The sequence below is a fragment of the Schistocerca nitens genome, chromosome 6 (genome assembly GCF_023898315.1).
Source record: "Schistocerca nitens isolate TAMUIC-IGC-003100 chromosome 6, iqSchNite1.1, whole genome shotgun sequence".
NCBI lineage: Eukaryota > Metazoa > Arthropoda > Insecta > Orthoptera > Acrididae > Schistocerca > Schistocerca nitens.
In genome coordinates, this window is record NC_064619.1 from 224,069,158 (window position 1) to 224,089,262 (window position 20,105).

At 46.6% G+C, this 20,105-nt stretch overlaps 1 protein-coding gene and 1 non-coding gene across 2 annotated transcripts in view; one reads left to right on the forward strand and one right to left on the reverse strand.

Annotated features, from left to right (window-relative positions):
• The window catches only part of LOC126263294 (cuticle protein 21-like), an 89,768-nt gene extending 78,974 nt beyond the window's left edge, over window positions 1–10,794 (reverse strand). Inside the window, exon 1 of the mRNA XM_049960380.1 lies at window positions 10,720–10,794. Within this exon, the coding sequence (XP_049816337.1) occupies window positions 10,720–10,794 (75 nt within the window). The remainder of the gene's footprint in view (window positions 1–10,719) is intronic.
• Window positions 10,795–16,489: 5,695 nt separating this feature from the next.
• Window positions 16,490–16,563, forward strand: Trnak-uuu (transfer RNA lysine (anticodon UUU)). The gene has a single exon. It is a non-coding gene; the product is annotated as a tRNA-Lys (tRNA).
• The last annotated feature ends 3,542 nt before the right edge of the window (window positions 16,564–20,105 follow it).

Sequence of the window (20,105 nt, forward strand, 5' to 3'; positions counted from 1 at the left end):
TGCAGATATTGCTGAAACAATGCAGGGGCGGATGCACACCCGAATGGCAGTCTTTTGAATCAGTACAAACCAAGATGCGTGGTAACCACCAAAACGCGCTGGGATTCTTCGTCCAATGGTATTTGCAAGTACGCATCTGCTAGGTCCAACTTCGAAAAATATTTACCCGAGCACAGTTTGTCAAAAAGATCTTCCGGGCGGGGTAAAGGATAAGGTGCAATCACTAGTTGTGGATTCACCGTTGCCTTGAAGTCCACACGAAGTCTCAATTTACCAGAAGGTTTTGGCAAAATTACTAAGGGTGATGCCCAGAGAGAAGCCTGCACACGTTCAATCACACCTTGTGATTCCAATTCGTGTAATGTTTGTGCGTCCTTATCACGCAATGCGTGGGGAACATTGCGCGCTCTGAAAAATTTCGGTTGCGCGCCGACTTGCAGTTCCAAATGTGCGTTATAGTTCTTAGCGCAAACAAGGCCCGGTGCAAAAATGTCTGCAAATTCTTCACATAGACTAGAAACACTGGCTGAAGGCACAGTCTGGTTCACTGAGAGGACCTGATTTACTGTAGACAAGTTAAACAACTGAAATAAATCTAAACCAAACAAGTTCACAGCAGAAGAAGAAGGAAGGATGTAAAAAGACACAAGTTTTGTTTGTCCCTTGTATGATGCAAGAAGGCTGCACAGTCCTAACACTGGGATATACTGTCCTGAATAACTAGTTAGCTTAACATTTGCGGCACACAACGGAGGTGTGCCCAGTTGTTCGTACGTGTCTTTATTGATCAATGAAACTGCAGCTCCGGTATCGAGCTGGAATGGGATCACGTTGCCATGAATGTCCAAGTCTACAAAAAGTTTATTGTCCTGTTGACGACAAGAGCAACTGTCTCGTGCAACGTGAACAGACACTGGTACAGAATCACTTGCTAATTGACGTGATTTCCGGCGACGTCGACGCACACTTTTTGTGGGACGCACACAGTCACTTTTAGAGAGAGTGGCACTGGGCGGAGTGGAATTAACTACAAGAATTTCCATGGGCGAAGGTTCACGAGTCTGAGTATTCGTGGTTCGATTCTGATTCCGGCGCGAAGCAAAGGGCCTGGAATGGTTGTGAGTGTCCGATCTGAGCTTTTTCTTGCAAACACTCTGAACATGTCCTTTTCTATTACAGAAAAAGCAAATGGCTTGGCGTGACGGGCAATTCTCACGCGAATGTCTAGTAGCACAGCGCGGGCATGATTTCACTGCATTTGCTTGCTGCCACGGGACACGTGGTTGAGATCGTGGCGGCAGCTGCGCGGACGGGCGCGAGGGCTGTTTACAGTTCAGTGCAGCTCGCCCGGCGGGCCGGTTAATGTGACACACGGCTGGCGAAGTTGCAAATGAGTCCTGAGCAAAGTCAAGTGTGTCTTGCCTATCCAATATGTCGATCACTTTTTGAAGGGGGGGATTGACTAGTTTCAAAATTTGCTCCCATATACGAACATCAGAAACGTTGTGTGCAATTGCATCATGTACCATAGTATCGGAATAAGGGAGTCCACATTCACACTCAAAAGCACAATCCCTTGTAAGGCCTTGCAAAGTTGCAACCCACTCCCGATTAGTTTGACCGGCCGTACGTTTTGTACGAAAGAACGTATACCTTTTTGCAACAACATTGACTGATTCCTTGAAATATGCATCTAATGCCGACAATATTTCTTCGTAGGGCAGAGTTGCTACGTCGCGGCGGGGAAATAATTTCACTATCACACGGTACGTCTGCACCCCTACACACGCCAATAAGTGAGGCTGCCGCTCGTTACCTTGAATTCTGTAGGCGGCGAGATGGAATCCAAATTGGCGTGACCACTCCGTCCAGCTTTCCATGGCCGCATCAAAATGCCGAAACGGTGGTGCAACTGCGTGTTGTGGCTGCAGTAGCGGCGGAGCGGCGGCTTCCGCATCGTTTTGGATTGCACGTTGACCCTGGACGAGCTGTCCAAGGGCATCCAATAAGGCCTGCGTCTGCTGATTCTGCAAGCGATAAAATTCGGACAGTGCATCTGGAGATTGTGGTGAAGCCATGACACAAGTAAATTAGGGCAATACGAACGCGAAATCCTCTTTTGAGACTCGTCGCCAAATATGTTGCGTCTAGACAAGACAGCCTAGACACAATGAGAGGAAGCCGAAAGGCACGCGCTTAAACTCACGCAGCCTGGCGTGAGGTCTGAAACAGGATACGTAATGAATGCTATAAAGAAAAATACGTAGCTTCTGGAATACTTAACTTTAATCCACATTTTAGAACATCGCTCTTGATGATACATTAATAGAATCTCAATATCAATTGAATACGGCGCCTTGCTAGGTCGTAGCAAATGTAGCTGAAGGCTATGCTAACTATCGTCTCGGCAAATGAGAGCGTGATTGTCAGTGAACCATTCCTATGAACGTCGGCTGTACAACTGGGGCGAGTGCCAGGACGTCTCTCTAGACCTGCCGTGTGGTGGCGCTCGGTCTGCAATTACTGACAGTGGCGACACGCGGGTCCGACGTATACTAATGGACCGAGGCCGATTTAAAAGGCTACCACCTAGCAAGTGTGGCGTCTGGCGGTGACTCCACAAAATGTCCGTGATTTTTATAGTTCGTTACTCGAGAAATTATATCTGTGATTATGGTCCATTACCATACTTTCACTACATTACTATACTTTCATTACATTACTTTCACACAGCTAAGCGTCCAATTCCATTCAGTTTAACGTCCCTTCGTATAGTCGACAGATCCTGTAATAGAGTTTAATACTGAGCGCTACTTTCTCTCGCGCCCACAATTCCTCAGGTATTCTTAATGCGTGACCTTACGACAAAATTCTGTCCCGTATAAATTAACTGTAGTCACTTTTCTTGCAGTTTAACAGAAATTCCCTGATCCCTTCCGTAGCACATCACTTGGAAATGCCAGCTATCGCACACCGCACCTATATAGACTTATTCAAAGCGCAGTAAACAAGACAAGAGAGCTAACAATACCATCGCATGGTTTATATAGTAGAATTTAGAAACAAAAGTAGCCGCGCTGTATCCTCTTTGATTTCCCTTCGGCGCAACTTTGCTGCGGGCGTTATTCTGATGAGAGATTATATATCGTTAATTTTAATTAAAACTTTTTCAGTGCTACTAATTATTTCCGATATTATGGATCACCTCTCCCCTATATGAGAATAAACTTAAGAATATTGTTCTCAATTAAAAGAACGGTTATACAGGGGAACATTCACACATGTGCTGATCTGAAGCGCAGCATATCAAGAGAGACAGCTGACAAGCTTCGTTCTCCTGTGCAGAATGCAATCCTGCGCTTTCAGACTCTTCTGAACGCTGATGGGTGCTATGTTGAGCCCCTTTTGGTAGCAGTATTGGTACCGGTATGTAATGGTATGATGTACCATAGCGGCACATTAAAAGTGTTTCAAATGAATTGATTCTGCATTATTTCTCTTCCCCATAACCTTGACATTAACGCTACCAAGTTTGACACTCGCACGGTAATTAGTTTCCGTGTTGTAACGTGTTAAATAGGGACAGTTTATTATAACCACACGGTACATCATGAAATATGTGTTGAACTTGCAACGTCTAGGAGGAGTGCGAAACACTCTTGACTCATCTGTGTGCTCTCAGTTTTCTGGGGTCCTAGAAACTCGGGTCAATGAATGAGCAACGTCTTATGACGTGCATGCTGAAATATTCCTTTCGTCCATGCCTAGGAGCTTCAGTGGCGCCACGGCCCGAATCCACATATTCTTGGCAATTGGAGCACGCGAGACAAGTCACGGGAAGTGCTCGACCCAGATTACTTCTCTGCACTGCCACGCTATTCACTCACTTTAAATAAGAGTCGTCATCCTCACTCTGACCCGCGAGACGGGGCTACATTTACCACGACTCCAAATAATGAAAAGTTCTATAGCAGTCTTACTACATTCCGGAAAGATTCCGAGGTCCGACCAGGGGACTGGAATACGTACACCGCTATCATTTCAGTACAGCGCCTCCAACAGGTTACTAGCAACGGCCAGATATAATCACAACAACAAAACAGGAATGTGGATCAAAGGCAATAGGGAAAAAGCGACACAAAAATTTCACACTCAAAATTGCACAGAAACATACGAATCTTATTGGCACGAATTAATCATAATCAGGTCCGTCATTTGTAAGCAACACCCCTTACAGCAAGCTAAGGGCTCCAAGCTGTGCCCAGAGGCCTATTTTTACCCAACACATCCCAGATCGCGAATCTGTAATAGTCGCTGCGGAATAGGACAGGGAAATACCTGAACAGAATTCGATTCCAGTGCATGGGAACACACTTCTAAATGTTTTGTAGGCTGTACTATCTGGAAAAGTAGCATCGTTCATCACAAAGGATAACAAGTGCCACACCTACGATATGTAAACCAATTTGCAGCAGAAGCTTTGCCCTAAAGTGCCCACGACGTGCCACATCCATACCTCGACTACTGCTAAGCGATTTCTCAACTGCGAGATCTTCCAACACACACCGCAAATCCACATTACCAGAACAATGAATCAACCAGAAGGACATGGTCAGTTAATCGCTATAACGAATTTGCTGACGTAGTCATTTTGCCTTATATAAAATGTACAAGCGCGAGAAACGACTGGGAGAGAGAAAAATGATAAACACACAACGGATACTTTCATTTCTATGTAGCCACAGGTTCACGCCTTAGCGCATTGAGAAGCATAGCTCTCACCAAGAATTGCCTTCATCGGCGAGCTTCTAGAGCTATAACCCGCGGTGTTGGCCTCGTCCTTTGCAACAGAAAAAAGTAAGGCAAAGAAGCTGGCTTCGTGCCAATGAGAATATTATCAGAGTATATCCTCATCCCCAGGAACAAAAAGACGTTGACCACGGTAGAAGACCAAACTAAAGTTCTTCTGCAGAAAACTAGGCGAGGAAGAATGAAAAGAAACAAAATGCTTCAAATGGCTCTAAGCACTATGGGACTTAACATCTGAAGACATCAGTCCCTTAGACTTAGAACTACTTAAACCTAACTAACCTAAGGACATCACAGACATCCATGCCCGAGGCAGGATTCGAACCTGCGACCGTAGCAGCAGCGCGGTTCCGGACTGAAGCGCCTAGAACCGCAATGAAAAGGAAAGAAAAATGTTCCTTCATCTTGGCAAAATTGGAACTCCCATTCGGCAAACAAAACCACTGAACTGAAAACATTTCTCGTCGGCGAGAATTACGTTCACAAACGAAACTGATAACTTCGAAACGTTGAAAACCAATGTGCTGCGCAAAATAAGACTACAGATATAGTCATTCCGTAATTTCCAGATCCGTTGTGTTCTGATATTTAGTTCAGCGTCGTCGTCGTCGTCATATCCTCCATGCAGGAGCCACAAATGTAGAGAAAATGTATGAAGAGCTATTTTAATAAAGTTCTGGAACGTCTCCCTATAACGTGCATGTTTCTGTAAAACTCCGCAATTTTTTTACGGTTACCTTTTACTTATTTTGCAGGGTCTCCTTCTAAATATTGTCCTCCACAATTGATACAATACCCCCAACGCCGTTTCCACTTCCGGAAGCAGCCATGATGCGCCTCTTGCCGGATTGCGCGAAGCGCCCTCTGCGAATTTTCTTTTAATCTCGTCTATCGTTGCAAATCTTCTTCCTTTCGACGCCTCAACATCATAACCGTAGACCCACGTCACATCACTAGTTACAATTCTATTAAGGGAATGTAGTTTTCGTTTGCGCGATCCAAAAGCTCTTCACAGACCGCGAGGCGATGGTTTTTCTGATCTTGACTTAGGAGCCGTGGGACCAACTTGCAACACGATACATTCCAAGATGCTGTGTCAGGATTTCATCACATAATCCCACTGAAATGTTACATTCTTCTGCAACGTCTCGGACACTTAGTCTTCGGTTGGCACGCACTATTTCGTGGACGCTCCTGACACGAGTGTCATCGGCAGACGTCGAAGGGTGTCATGAAGGAGGGTCATCTTTCACTTCCGTCAGGCCATTTTTAAATCGTGTGAACCATTCGTAAGACTGAGTACGGCTTAACCACTCATCACCGTTGGCTTCCTGTATCATTTGATATATCTCTCCAAAGGTTTACCTGAGTTTCACACAAAATTTAATGCAGATGCGTTGGTTCTAAATCTCTGCAATCTCGAAATTCGCAAATTGTGTGACACAACGTTCTACTCAATACAGCACTGAACAATAAATAACTAACAGGAAATCCAACCGCATTTCGCTCCATCACACCTGTAGCGTGGTTACGTATTCTATGGTTAAGAACAACTGTGTTAGGTGAAATTACATGTTTAACGTCGCAATTTTTAGCACAAAAATACACGCTTTTACGCAGTTTTCAATTTGACAACATAATAACAGTTGTCAGGATAACGCACCTCGCCAACATCAAAAACTGAAATAATCCTATACACAACAACATTGAATATTAACTCTCAGAAAGAATATTAATCCTAAACGCAACAAGATTAGAGTTTAATTAGAAGTTTCTTTACAAAATTGTTCCTACATATACGTTATGATGTTGGTCAGTACTACGAAAATCCTCCGATTCCGGTTCAAAGTTCGGTACTATTTAGGATGTCAACCAAGACTACAGTGGATGGTTAGTTATGTGGCAAACTGAGCGAAAGATTACCCAAGGCTCCTCGAGTTTAGAATGGACGCAAGCTGGTGAACCATTAAGTTTAGGCCTCTGCACGTGGTATTTACCGTAAGCTGCGACGAGGTGCCGTCTGCTACGCCGCTCTCTTCCCGCTGAAATTCCTACAAAACCTCTGCTGAATTTTCCAGCAGCAACTTTCCCTGTGTTTCTCGTTATGCGAGAAAACATTTGCTCAGCCCTAGTCTTAGTACGTGGCGATATACGAGGGCTATCCACAAAGTACATTACGTTTTAGTTTGTTTCCGTTAGGGGCGGGGCTAGCGCGGCCATCTTGGTGTCATGGCATTCCGCCGCTCAGTCGGCATCCTGCCGTGCTAGTGAGTGGTACGTGATGTACTCCGTTGAGTTACTGTGACAGTTTGAAATGTCAGCGTTAGTTGAAAATGCCACGAAGTGTGAAGTGCGTGCTGTAATAAGGTTTCTGACTGCAAAAAACTGTACACCGATAGAAATCTATCGGCAGCTTTGTGAAGTGTATGGGGACAACTTAATCACTGAAGGTGGAGTGCGTCAATGGGTCATAAAATTTAAAAATGGCCGAACTAACGTTCACGACGAAGAGCGAAGTGGAAGACCCAGCATAGTGACTGCCGAACTTGTCGAAAAAGTTGATGCCGCAGTCTGTGAAAACCGTAATTTCACAATAACGGAACTCTCTATGATTTTTCCATAAATTTCACGAAGTTTGTTGCACGAAATCATTACCGAAAAGCTTGGTTACCACAAGTTTTGTGCAAGATGGATACCAAAAATCTTGACAGAGATTCACAAAAATCAGCGAATGGCTGCAGCGTTAACGTTTTTGGACGCTTACGAGAAAGATGGCGACTCATTACTCGATCGCATCGTTACTGGTGATGAAACATGGGTTAAGCATGTGAACTGCGAGACAAAATTGCAGTCAATGCAGTGGGGGCACATAAATTCCCCCCAAAAACCCAACAAATGCATGCAGACAATGTCGGCAAGGCAGGTGATGGCGACTGTCTTTTGGGACAGAAAAGGTGTGATTTTTGTGGATTTCCTGGAAAGAGGCACTACAATAAACTCTCAAAGGTATTGCCAAACTCTGCACAACCTCAGAAGAGCTATACAAAACATTCGCAGGGGAAAGTTGGCCTCAAAGATCTTGCTGATTCACGACAACGCCCGGGCCCACACGGCAAACGCCACTCGTGAAGTTCTCGAATCTTTTAAGTGGGAGTTGTTTCCTCATCCGCCGTACAGTCCCGACCTGGCACCGAGCGACTTCCACTTATTCCCAGCAATGAAGAAGCGGTTGGCTATGCAGCGTTTTGATGACGACGCACAGCTTCAAGAAGAGGTAACCACGTGGTTGAAGGCGCAGGCGGCCGAATTTTACGACGAAGGAATTTCCAAGCCCGTCCATCGCTACGATAAGTGCCATCATTTAAATGGCAACTATGTAGAAAAGTAGTATTTAAGTGGGGCTTTCATCTGTATATAATAAAAAAATGTCCCAATACTTTATTTATTTTTAATTCCAAAACGTAATGTACTTTGTGGATAGCCCTCGTACAAGGGCATGGTTGGAGCAGCGTGCATATTATAGTGCCCTCTCGGTTCTCGCAAGAACAACTAACTAACTGGCTGGTTCGCTTCTCCACAGTTAGAGGTAAACTTTGCTACAGCTAATTTCTAGCTGGATTTCATCCGCTCTGAACGCAGTGTTCACACAAATTTCTTCTCTGCGTCGTACAGAGCATTAAGCGCTCCGTTCTGCACTTTACGCCAGTTCAGATGGTAGTCCCTCAAAATTTCTCTCTTGTCTTACTCATGGCTGAACTGCCTCCCCCACCTGGGTTCATTCGTTCTTCACGTCACGGCCTTTTTCGACCAATAGGAGGTTTCTCTTATTTTGTGGAAACTCTCTCTACCAGTCGCAATGTCCCTTCTATTAAACCGAGTCGAAACTTCAGTATTTTTCTCCTTCCTAGTGCGTTTCCGCCAATCGGACGTTTTGTGCCCGTTCTAGACATCTATAGTACATTGACCTTCATGTGTGTTACACTCGCTGGGCACGTGATCGAAATGCGTCACTGGTTTTGTTCGTATCACTTTGGAATTCCGAAACACAGCTTTCTAAAGCTTATTCTCTGTCCCTCTGCAGATGTACCGCTACATGCGTTTCTCCCACGTGAGTCACCTGGTCGGGTCGTTGACTTACCGCCTGCCACCCTTGTAAGTGGTTTCTGTGGTAACCCCTGCGGCGTGCCTCCGCTTCTGGCCTTGCCCCTCTGGCTTTCAAACTCAAACGACTCACGCTGCTTGTTCCATCCTCGGCTCAAAGACATGCATTATATAGGAACGGTGTGTTAATTACTGTCAATTGACTGTCATCCCTTTTCGCATTACATACTGATGGGCAAATTTGCTCATAACTGCTGAATTACGTTAGGTGTCATATTCACCTTCTCATTGCAATGTATAAAGTTCTCATGTAAGGTGCGGATCTGACTTCATTTAATCTGCCACCTTACACACCTTTCAAGCGAAATATCGAATGTTCCGGAATTTTTTTGAACAGACCTCGTACATGAGGAGGTGGGTTGGTTCCTTGAGCCCTAGCTTAAAGATAGAGTGCGTTGCACGTGTAACGATTCAAGTAGTCGTCGCTCTTTTGCTGGCGGGAAATGGCGCAAAATCTGGAGTTGTTATCGTGGTGGCATAGAAGCATGTGATCATCGCACACTTATTAAGTCTTAGCGTCTTCCTAGCAACATCCCACAACGTCTTGAAGACGGCACACATAACACGATGTTCCAGGGTGATGACCTCACTGCAGGTGACACACAAATTTGACGGAATTAGTTGTATCCCATGTAGTTGTTCCTTAGTTTGAATGGTTCTTTTGGCTACCTTATACCAAGTGGCTTTTACTTGTGGAGAGAGGTAGCAAGCTTGGATACTCTGCCACACTTTCTTCCACTGACGAAGTCGGTAGTGAATTTCATTTTTGTGCTTCGGTGGCCTTCCTCGAACGGCTGCATGTAACTGCTACGCCGTCCTTACACACTGGTCGAAACTGTAGCGGCACCACAATTTAAGATGGAGAAAGATTAGCTTCGGTGCAGTTTTTCGGAGCACACAAGGTACAGCCAGGTGTGGGCCTGTTGACAGTAAGTTACCCTACCAACGGTTGCGAAGTAGAATGGAGGCCACAGGGCCGTAGACCCGCTGAAAAGGGTAAACGCAGCGGTGCACATGGCGCAAGTTACAGGCAGAAGGGGCTCACTGGCCCAACCCAGGTGTCATGAGCACACGACTTGGAGTGGCACGTAGCAAAATAGAGGTGCACAGCCGCGTATAAATGGGCGCCAGTTCACTAACAAGGCATTCAAATGTGACAGCTCCCCTGGATGGTGGGACGTGTCACACCACCGGTTACGTGCAGCAGCAGATGGGGCACCAGCATTCCAGTCCATGGCAGATCGCTGGTTCGACCCTCTAAGGCCAACAAAGGGTCCGCAGCCAGCCAGCAGTGGGCCACACCACGGCTCGTTGCTGCAGGCAGTCTTGTTGGCTCCAAACACACGCCGGAGGCATCCCGAAGTGAGGGCCACAGATTCGGACGCCAGTCTGCGGGCATTTGTTGTCGCCATGATCTTAGCCATGTCGACGAGGAAGCATGCCGTGGGTTGCCTTAGAGCTCCCAGCAGGCAGCGCTGAGGTGGCAGAGACAGCAAAATGGCGTCCTCAGCATTGTGGGACCCAGTGACGCAGACCGAGAGGAATGGGGGACTGTACCTAGAGATAATAAATGACTTGGGAAACTCGGCCGAGATTTAATACAGCGCATCCTGACAGTTTCCATCGATGTCCAACATTCCTCTATAGTTGGTGTCAGGAGTTCCTCTACAAAACATTCCAGCAAAACATAGCTTTTTTGCATAAAAAAATATCACATAGAAACTATGTGGGAGGGGATCACCGACAGACCGAGCTGGGTGACTTGCGAGTCCAGTTGGTGAAGTCAGATGAGCGCAGCCATGGGGCAGTCGGGATGGCGTTCATAGGTGGTCAACGTCCTATGTACCAACAGTATGCTATATTTAGACGGGAGATTAATGAATCCAAGTCCTCCTTCATCCGGTGGGAGCATGCAGATTGTGCTGTGTTGGCAGAAGAGCCAACACCGTATTGCTAGAGGAGGCCGAAATGCACGCGTTTAATTACACGCAGACCGGCGTGAGGTCTGGAACAGGTCAGTGAAATGAGAACTTAGAAAACGGACGCAGTTGCTGTAATACTTAACTTTAATCCATAATTGGAGTACATCGCTCTTGATGGTACATTAATATGCTCAATATAAACTGGTAATGGCGCCTTGCTAGGTCGTAGCAAATGACGTAGCTGAAGGCTATGCTAACTATCGTCTCGGCAAATGAGAGCGTATTTGTCAGTGTAGCATCGCTAGCAAAGTCGGCTGTACAACTGGGGCGAGTGCCAGGACGCCTCTCTAGACCTGCCGTGTGATGGCGCTCGGTCTGCAATCACTGACAGTGGCGACACAAGGGTCCAACGTATACTAATGGACCGCGGCCGATTTAAAGGCTACCACCTAGCAAGTGTGGTGTCTGGCGGTGGCACCACAGATTGCATAAGACACTTTAAAGAGATTTGATAAGTGAGGTGACATGTAGTTCATCACTGTAGGAGTTTATGATTACAACATCAGACTAAGTGAAACACACAAGTTGCATTAAATGGTGCCCAAACAGTTGCCCAGTGGCTCAATGCAGGCATGTATTCGTGCATGCAATCGATCTTAAAGGTGCCCAGTGGCATCCTGTGATAGACTGTCCCTACTATAGTGTCGCTACCTAGTTTTAAGTGAAACTTGTATGAATATGTAAGAAAGCTGCCATGGCGTGTTGTGTTATCCACTGCAGGCTGGTAAGTGCAATGTGGCGACATATAGGTCATAATAACACGTACACAAAAGGATTCTGAGACAGGTTAGCTGTAATCGGCAAAACCTGTGCTGTGCAGTGGTAATAGCCTCAGCATGCAGGACTGTGTCACCACACCGGGGCAATGAGCTACGTACATGGGGGCCGGGTAATAATGCAACAAATGTACCTCAGACCCTTATAAATTACTGTGATTTTTTAGTTGGATTCTTTCTGAGTCCTGCAAAACCACCATGACAACAGGGCCACGCTAGACTATGGGACGAGTGGGCACCACAACCTTCAGCCATGGCTTTGACATGAGGTCAGACCAGCCACATTCTGCACTGAGGCTCCTTGAAGGACTTGGTGTCACAGCACTGCTGACCTGTCGTCAGCGCCTGTCATCGCTAGCCTCCTACCAGGAGGCAGTGGGTCGTGTCCCACACAGGGCAGCCTTCACTCGCCTCAGAGGTGGACGCGAGTCGAGCTGAGTCGCCAGGTGTGGCTATTCTGCAGTGGAATGCAGTTGTGGCAGAAGCAGCAGACCGCTGCTGATGTCCAATTGCTCAGCCTCACGTCAGCATCTCTTCACCAGGGTGGAAGACAACTGCTGGTCATCACCAGCCTGCCTCGTCACAGTGGGGCATGACTGCCTCACATTGTCAATGAAGGGATGTGTAATTGAAAAAAATTGGAAATTTGTGGTAAGTTCCTATGGGACCAAACTGCTCAGGTCATCGGTCCCTAGGCTTACACACTACTTAATCTAACTGAAACTAATTTACGCTAAGGACAACAGACACACCCATGCCCGAGGGAGGACTCGAAACTCCGACGGGGCGAACCGCGCGAGTGTAATTGAAGTCTAATAAATATTTTTCTCAACCACCACTCTGTCACTGGGCCCCACTGGCTCATCTCTCTGCACACTCAGCCCTGGACTATTCACCAGCGTCTTGCCCTTTTTATTGGAATTCAGAAATGGTTGTCGCAGGCCCTAGAGAAAGAGCATGTTCCCACTGCACCATATTTGTGGATGCGCACTGTCCTGCTGAAAAACCTATTCCCCTTCCTTTCAAAGAAATGGTAGTAACGTGCGATAACAGCTTGTGCAATGTAGTGGCCACTACTGACTTTACCCTGCAGAAACACCAAATGTGACCATTAGTTTCAACTGATTGCCCCACACACCATGAAGCCTGGAATGGGACCTGTGTGCTGTTGACAAAAGCAGTCTGGAATTGTCATCTCCACGGCTGTGCCGTACACATGGACTTCCGTCTCTCGCCTACAGACGGAACCTATTTTCATTAATGAGGACGACAGAACGCCATTCCATCTTCCAGTCAACTCTTTGACACCATCTGAATATTGAAGCCTGGTGGTGCCTTGGTATCAGTGATAGCCTAGCCGGAGGCACTCGTGATCTTAATCCTGCAGCAAGCAGACGGCTCCCCATGGTCTGTGATGACACAGCATGCACACATGTGCCCGGATTTTGTCCCTGGATAATGTTCGGTTGGCTACCGCTGCTCGTATAACGCTTTGATCTTGAAGCGTACCTGTACTACACGGAGGTCCAGAACGTGGTCTAACAGCGTGAGAGTGTTCCACACACCACTGTTGAAAGCAGGGACACACAACTCATGCACTGTGGCCAACACCTGTAGCAATTCGTCGAGACGTCCAGCCAACTTCCTGCAGGCCCATAATGTGATCCCATTCAAACGGAGAAACCTGTTCGAAAGGGGTACGTACTCGCTCATGTATCCTCGAATGAATTCTGCAGCACTGCTTGCCCGCAGAGTCATGACACAGGGAAAGTAGATAGATCTAGTGAGCGCGTTCTGATTGCCTAAGACCGTGAAAAATGAATTACTAACACTATAAACCCTCAGTATACAAGTATTATACCCTGGTGCCACTGACCACAGTCCTTGAGGTTGTTGCTTTTCTACAACACTGCATTAAATCCTTAGGCATTCCAGCCAATCAGAATCAGATGCAGAATCTAGGCATTTTCATTAACGGTTTCCTGCTCGCGTTAATACACTCCTGGAAATTGAAATAAGAACACCGTGAATTCATTGTCCCAGGAAGGGGAAACTTTATTGACACATTCCTGGGGTCAGATACATCTCATGATCACACTGACAGAACCACAGGCACATAGACACAGGCAACAGAGCATGCACAATGTCGGCACTAGTACAGTGTATATCCACCTTTCGCAGCAATGCAGGCTGCTATTCTCCCATGGAGACGATCGTAGAGATGCTGGATGTAGTCCTGTGGAACGGCTTGCCATGCCATTTCCACCTGGCGCCTCAGTTGGACCAGCGTTCGTGCTGGACGTGCAGACCGCGTGAGACGACGCTTCATCCAGTCCCAAACATGCTCAATGGGGGACAGATCCGGAGATCTTGCTGGCCAGGGTAGTTGACTTACACCTTCTAGAGCACGTTGGGTGGCACGGGATACATGCGGACGTGCATTGTCCTGTTGGAACAGCAAGTGCCCTTGCCGGTCTAGGAATGATAGAACGATGGGTTCGACGACGGTTTGGATGTACCGTGCACTATTCAGTGTCCCCTCGACGATCACCAGTGGTGTACGGCCAGTGTAGGAGATCGCTCCCAACACCATGATGCCGGGTGTTGGCCCTGTGTGCCTCGGTCGTATGCAGTCCTGATTGTGGCGCTCACCTGCACGGCGCCAAACACGCATACGACCATCATTGGCACCAAGGCAGAAGCGACTCTCATCGCTGAAGACGACACGTCTCCATTCGTCCCTCCATTCACGCCTGTCGCGACACCACTGGAGACGGGCTGCACGATGTTGGGGCGTGAGCGGAAGACGGCCTAACGGTGTGCGGGACCGTAGCCCAGCTTCATGGAGACGGTTGCGAATGGTCCTCGCCGATACCCCAGGAGCAACAGTGTCCCTAATTTGCTGGGAAGTGGCGGTGCGGTCCCCTACGGCACTGCGTAGGATCCTACGGTCTTGGCGTGCATCCGTGCGTCGCTGCGGTCCGGTCCCAGGTCGACGGGCACGTGCACCTTCCGCCGACCACTGGCGACAACATCGATGTACTGTGGAGACCTCACGCCCCTCGTGTTGAGCAATTCGGCGGTACGTCCACCCGGCCTCCCGCACGCCCACTATACGCCCTCGCTCAAAGTCCGTCAACTGCACATACGGTTCACGTCCACGCTGTCGTGGCATGCTACCAGTGTTACAGACTGCGATGGAGCTCCGTATGCCACGGCAAACTGGCTGACACTGACGGCGGCGGTGCACAAATGCTGCGCAGCTAGCGCCATTCGACGGCCAACACCGCGGGTCCTGGTGTGTCCGCTGTGCCGTGCGTGTGATCATTGCTTGTACAGCCCTCTCGCAGTGTCCGGAGCAAGTATGGTGGGTCTGACACACCGGTGTCAATGTGTTCTTTTTTCCATTTCCAGTAGTGTAGATCATCTGATTGTGCTGCTCCCTGGGAAGATTTTAGAACTTTCACTCCGAGTGTTGGTAAACCCAGCTCATATGGGAAAATTCTACATCAGCCTAGTCGGCTCCGTCCCTCATCTACGAAGAAAGATTAGGAACGAGCAGCAGATCACCTTCAGGCTGAACAAAATCTCGCTTATATGAATATGGTGTTTGTTCTCTAGGACATGTTCGAAAGAACAGACACCATGTCCATGTAAGTATACAGGGTGTTACAAAAAAGGTACGGCCAAACTTTCAGGAAACATTCCTCACATACAAAGAAAGAAAATATGTTATGTGGACATGTGTCCGGAAACGCTTACTTTCCGTGTTAGAGCTCATTTTATTACTTCTCTTCAAATCACATTAATCATGGAATGGAAACACACAGCAACAGAACATTTGCACTGAAATGAGGATTGACACATTGTTGGATGAACCATTCGCAGAAGTGTACCCGTGGAGGCCAATCAGCTGCTGATAGTGACTGCACACGCTGTACATGGTACGGAAACAACTGGATCCCCGTAGCACTCTCCATACAGTGACGTAGTCAACGTTACCTTGTACAGCAGCAACTTCTCTGACGCTGACATTAGGGTTATCGTCAACTGCACGAAGAATTGCGTCGTCCATTGCAGGTGTCCTCGTCGTTCTAGGTCTTCCCCAGTTGCAAGTCATAGGCTGGAATGTTCCGTTCTCCCTAAGACGCCGATCAATTGCTTCGAACGTCTTCGTATCGGGACACCTTCGTTCTGGAAATCTGTCTCGATACAAACGTACCGCGCCACGGCTATTGCCCCGTGCTAATCCATACATCAAATGGGCATCTGACAAATCCGCATTTGTAAACATTGCACTGACTGCAAAACCACGTTCGTGATGAACACTAACCTGTCGATGCTACGTACTGATGTGCTTGATGCTAGTACCGTAGAGCAATGAGTCGCATGTCAACACAAGCACCGAAGTCAACATTACCTTCATTCAATTGGGCCAACTGGCGGTGAATCGAGGAAGTACAGTACATACTGACGAAACTAAAATGAGCTCTAACATGGAAAGTAAGCGTTTCCGGACACATGTCCACATAACATCTTTTCTTTATTTGTGTGTGAGGATTGTTTCCTGAAAGTTTGGCCGTACCTTTTTGTAACACCCTGTATAGTTCTGGCAATACCGGTCATAACCTTCTTCTTCTGTACCGATGCACACATATTCCCCGAACTCTTACGGGACTTGGTAAGAATGTCTTCCACGAGTAATGAGTGTGTTGGGGTGGGACACTACGAATGTAGTGAGATAGTCCCTGCAGTCGCGCTATCTCGGTGGCTCAAATGGATAGAGCGTCTGCCATTTAAGCAGAAGATCCCGGGTTCGAGTCCCGGTCGGGGCACACATTTTCACCTGTCTCCGTTGATATATATCAACGCCTGTTGGCAGCTGACAGTATTAATATAATTCTAATTTCGTTCTAAAATCTCGCTTCTCCCTACAGGCGCAAATCCCTCGATCGACTGCATAACGAACAGCGTTAATACACGCGGGCGTTCAGGACATGTTATGATAGACTATGGTCAGTACGATGAGAGTGAACAGTAAAAAGCGACGGTATAATGAATCTTATTGTTGTCTCCTTGTATTAAAATGTTTAACGCTCTTAGTTGTGTGTCGCACTGTATTTAAGTGACCGATTTTCAAAAAATGGTTCAAATGGCTCTGAGCACTATGGGACTTAACATCTGAGGTCATCAGTCCCTAGAACTTAGAACTACTTAAACCTAACTAACCTAAGGACATCACACACATCCATGCCCCAGGCAGGATTCGAACCTGCGACCGTAGAGGTCGTGCGCTTCCAGACTGAAGCGCCTAGAACCGCGCCGACCGCGGTGGCCACGCGGTTTGGGCGCTGCAGTCCGGAACCGCGCGACTGCTACGGTCGCAGGTTCGAATCCTGCATCGGGCATGGATGTGTGTGATGTCCTTAGGTTAGTTAGGTTTAAGTAGTTCTAAGTTCTAGGGGACTGATGACCTCAGATGTTAAGTCCCATAGTGCTCAGAGCCATTTGAACCATTTGAGCGTAGAACCGCTCGGCCATCCCGGCCGGCTAACCGATTTTCCTAAAGCCCTTAACAATGAAACAAAAGAAAGCATGCGACTTTAGAGCGCCATTGAGAAGGAAGGACAGTAATGTTTACGGCTTTTAAAGAAGCGGGAGTCGCCGCGCCCATAAAGACTATTTTCAAATTACTGCTCCATGCATAAGACACACGTGAACAGACGGACAATGGATCAAATGGTTCAAATGGCTCTGAGCACTATGGGACTCAACTGCTGAGGTCATTAGTCCCCTAGAACTTAGAACTAGTTAAACCTAACTAACCTAAGGACATCACAAACATCCATGCCCGAGGCAGGATTCGAACCTGCGACCGTAGCGGTCTTGCGGTTCCAGACTGCAGCGCCTTTAACCGCACGGCCACTTCGGCCGGCGGACAATGGATCATGCTCGATGCAGGGACAAAAGGTTACTTCATCATGTACAACTTTTCTGTTCAACTGGACACAGGCGTCTTCCTAATCCATGACAGAATATCCCGTAACTTGTAAAGGTACTGTAAATGGTAGCGTGAGCAGCCTATGAAAGGCAGCTATGAGTATTTAGCAGACGAAAAACCAAATAGTCAAATAGACAGCTAAGGCCTCTTCATAAACGTGTCTCGTTAAAGGCGAACGCGCTTGTGCTAGGGGTGCAGAAGGCGACCGAATTATCAGTTCTTCATTTGTGTAGACGTTCTTTTACGCAACTATATGACAAGCCATAAAATTTTACTGTGAGCTGTAAAGCCCATTGTGATTACATCGACATGGCATCGTTGCCAAAACATGGTAATAAATTAAACCTGAGTTCTGTATACGATTTTGTCTTGCCCCGCATTCGTCTACCGCTATGTCTTTTATGCCTGCCATAATTTAAAGCCACCATGACAATGGCATTCAACACGAATAAGATATCCCGACGATAATGTGGAAGTGATTTACACAAGGCGAATGCAGTAAGACGTGAGATCTGTTTTATTTCGTGAATAGTACAAGGTATCTTCAAGACGTTTTCGCCAAATGACACTGAAACGTCTCAATGTGAGTCGTTCCATTGGCTCTATCGAGCTGCCTTCAGCCTTTCTGTACTTCGTAGCACCGTTGGTTTGTCGGTGCATCTTTTCTTTAGATTCTGGAGGTAAGAATGATCAGTATAGAGTTTTGTTAGATAATCACAACAGCACTATAATATGCATATATAGTATTTTCTTAGTTAACATTTTACGATTCACGCTTCTATAGGCATATTAAGTATACACATTCTAAGATTGAAGAAAAAACGACGTACCATGAATGAATTATCCAAATGGGATGCAAATTGGAAGCTGTGATGTATTGTGCAGACAAGCAAATGATTGTAGTTTCACAAAAATTGGATGATTTATTCAACGGAAAGAGCTCCGCAAACTGAGCAAGTCAGTAATGCGTTGATCTATCTCTGGCGCTTCTGCAAACAGTAATGCGGCTTGTCATTGATTGACAGGATTGTTGAACGTCCTTTTGAGGGATACCGTGGCGAATTCTGTCCAGTTGGCGCGTTAGATCCTCCACATCCCGAGATGGATGGAGGACCCTGCTCATAATTCTCCAATCGTTCTCAACTGGAGACAGTTCCGGCGAGCTTGATGATCAAAGTAAGGTTCGGCCAGCACGAAGACAAGCAGTAGAAACCCCCGCCGTGTGCGGGCGAGCGCTATCTTGCTGAAATATAAGCCCAGAGTGGCTTGTCATGAAGGGCAACTAAACAGGGCGTAGATTACACAGGTCTGCAAAAACAATTTTTTGTCAGCTGCTTGAGATAGTTTTACTGAATTATATGTTTTAGAATGCGCTGATTTCAGAAGTGACGTCCATTTTTTTCTATCACGTAACGGTTTTTTTTTTTTGCAAATTCAAACACAAAAAATTGGTAAAAGCATTCGTTTATTCAAAATTATCAAACATAATATTTTTTTACAACAAATGAAACATTATTTTGAGACATATAGTAACAATACTATACTTATTCATGTTTTTTATGAAACCTTTTGTTCTTTTCCTTTATCTTCACCGAGTCCTTTTCGGATTTCCATCTTTAGTGTCCCGCTTAAGCATCCAGCAGTGGTCAGCAAGCATAGTGACATCCCACCTTCCGTCTCTCGATATCACGGACATCCTGTTGAAAGCGCTCCCCCTGTTCTTCACTGTAAGCTCCCAGGTTTTCAGGAAAACTGTCTATGTGGGAGTGTAAAAAATGGACCTTCAAGCTCATCTTGCAGCCTTGAGCTTCGTATGCTGCTAGCATCCGTTGAACAATGGTTTTGTAGTGAGGATCCTTAGTATTTCCCAAGAACTTTAGCACTACATCCTTGAACGATACCCAAGCTTCTTTTTCCTTTTCATTCATACTTTCCACAAAGAGGGTGCCGGTTAAAAGTTTCCTTATGTCGAGGTCAGAGAAAACTCCCTCTTTCAACTTAGCCTCTGACAGCTTCGAGAATTCTGTACACAGATATTTGAAACAGTCCCTATCCTTTTGCAGCGATCTTACAAATTGTTTCATCAACCCCAATTTGATATGGAGAGGAGGCAACAAACCGTTTCTTGTGGTACCAAAGTAATATTGATAACATTTTTCTCTCCAGGTTTTAAAGTTTCTCGGGTTGGCCATTCACTTTTATTCCAGTGCTGTTCTCTGGCTCTACTATCCCACAAGCATAAGAAGCACGGGTATTTAGTATAGCCTCCCTGCTGACCCAAAAGCATCGTGAGTATTTTGAGGTCCCCACAAACCGTTCATTGATGGTCCTGATATTTGATTTTTTCCACGATAATGGCCAAATCGTTATAGTTTT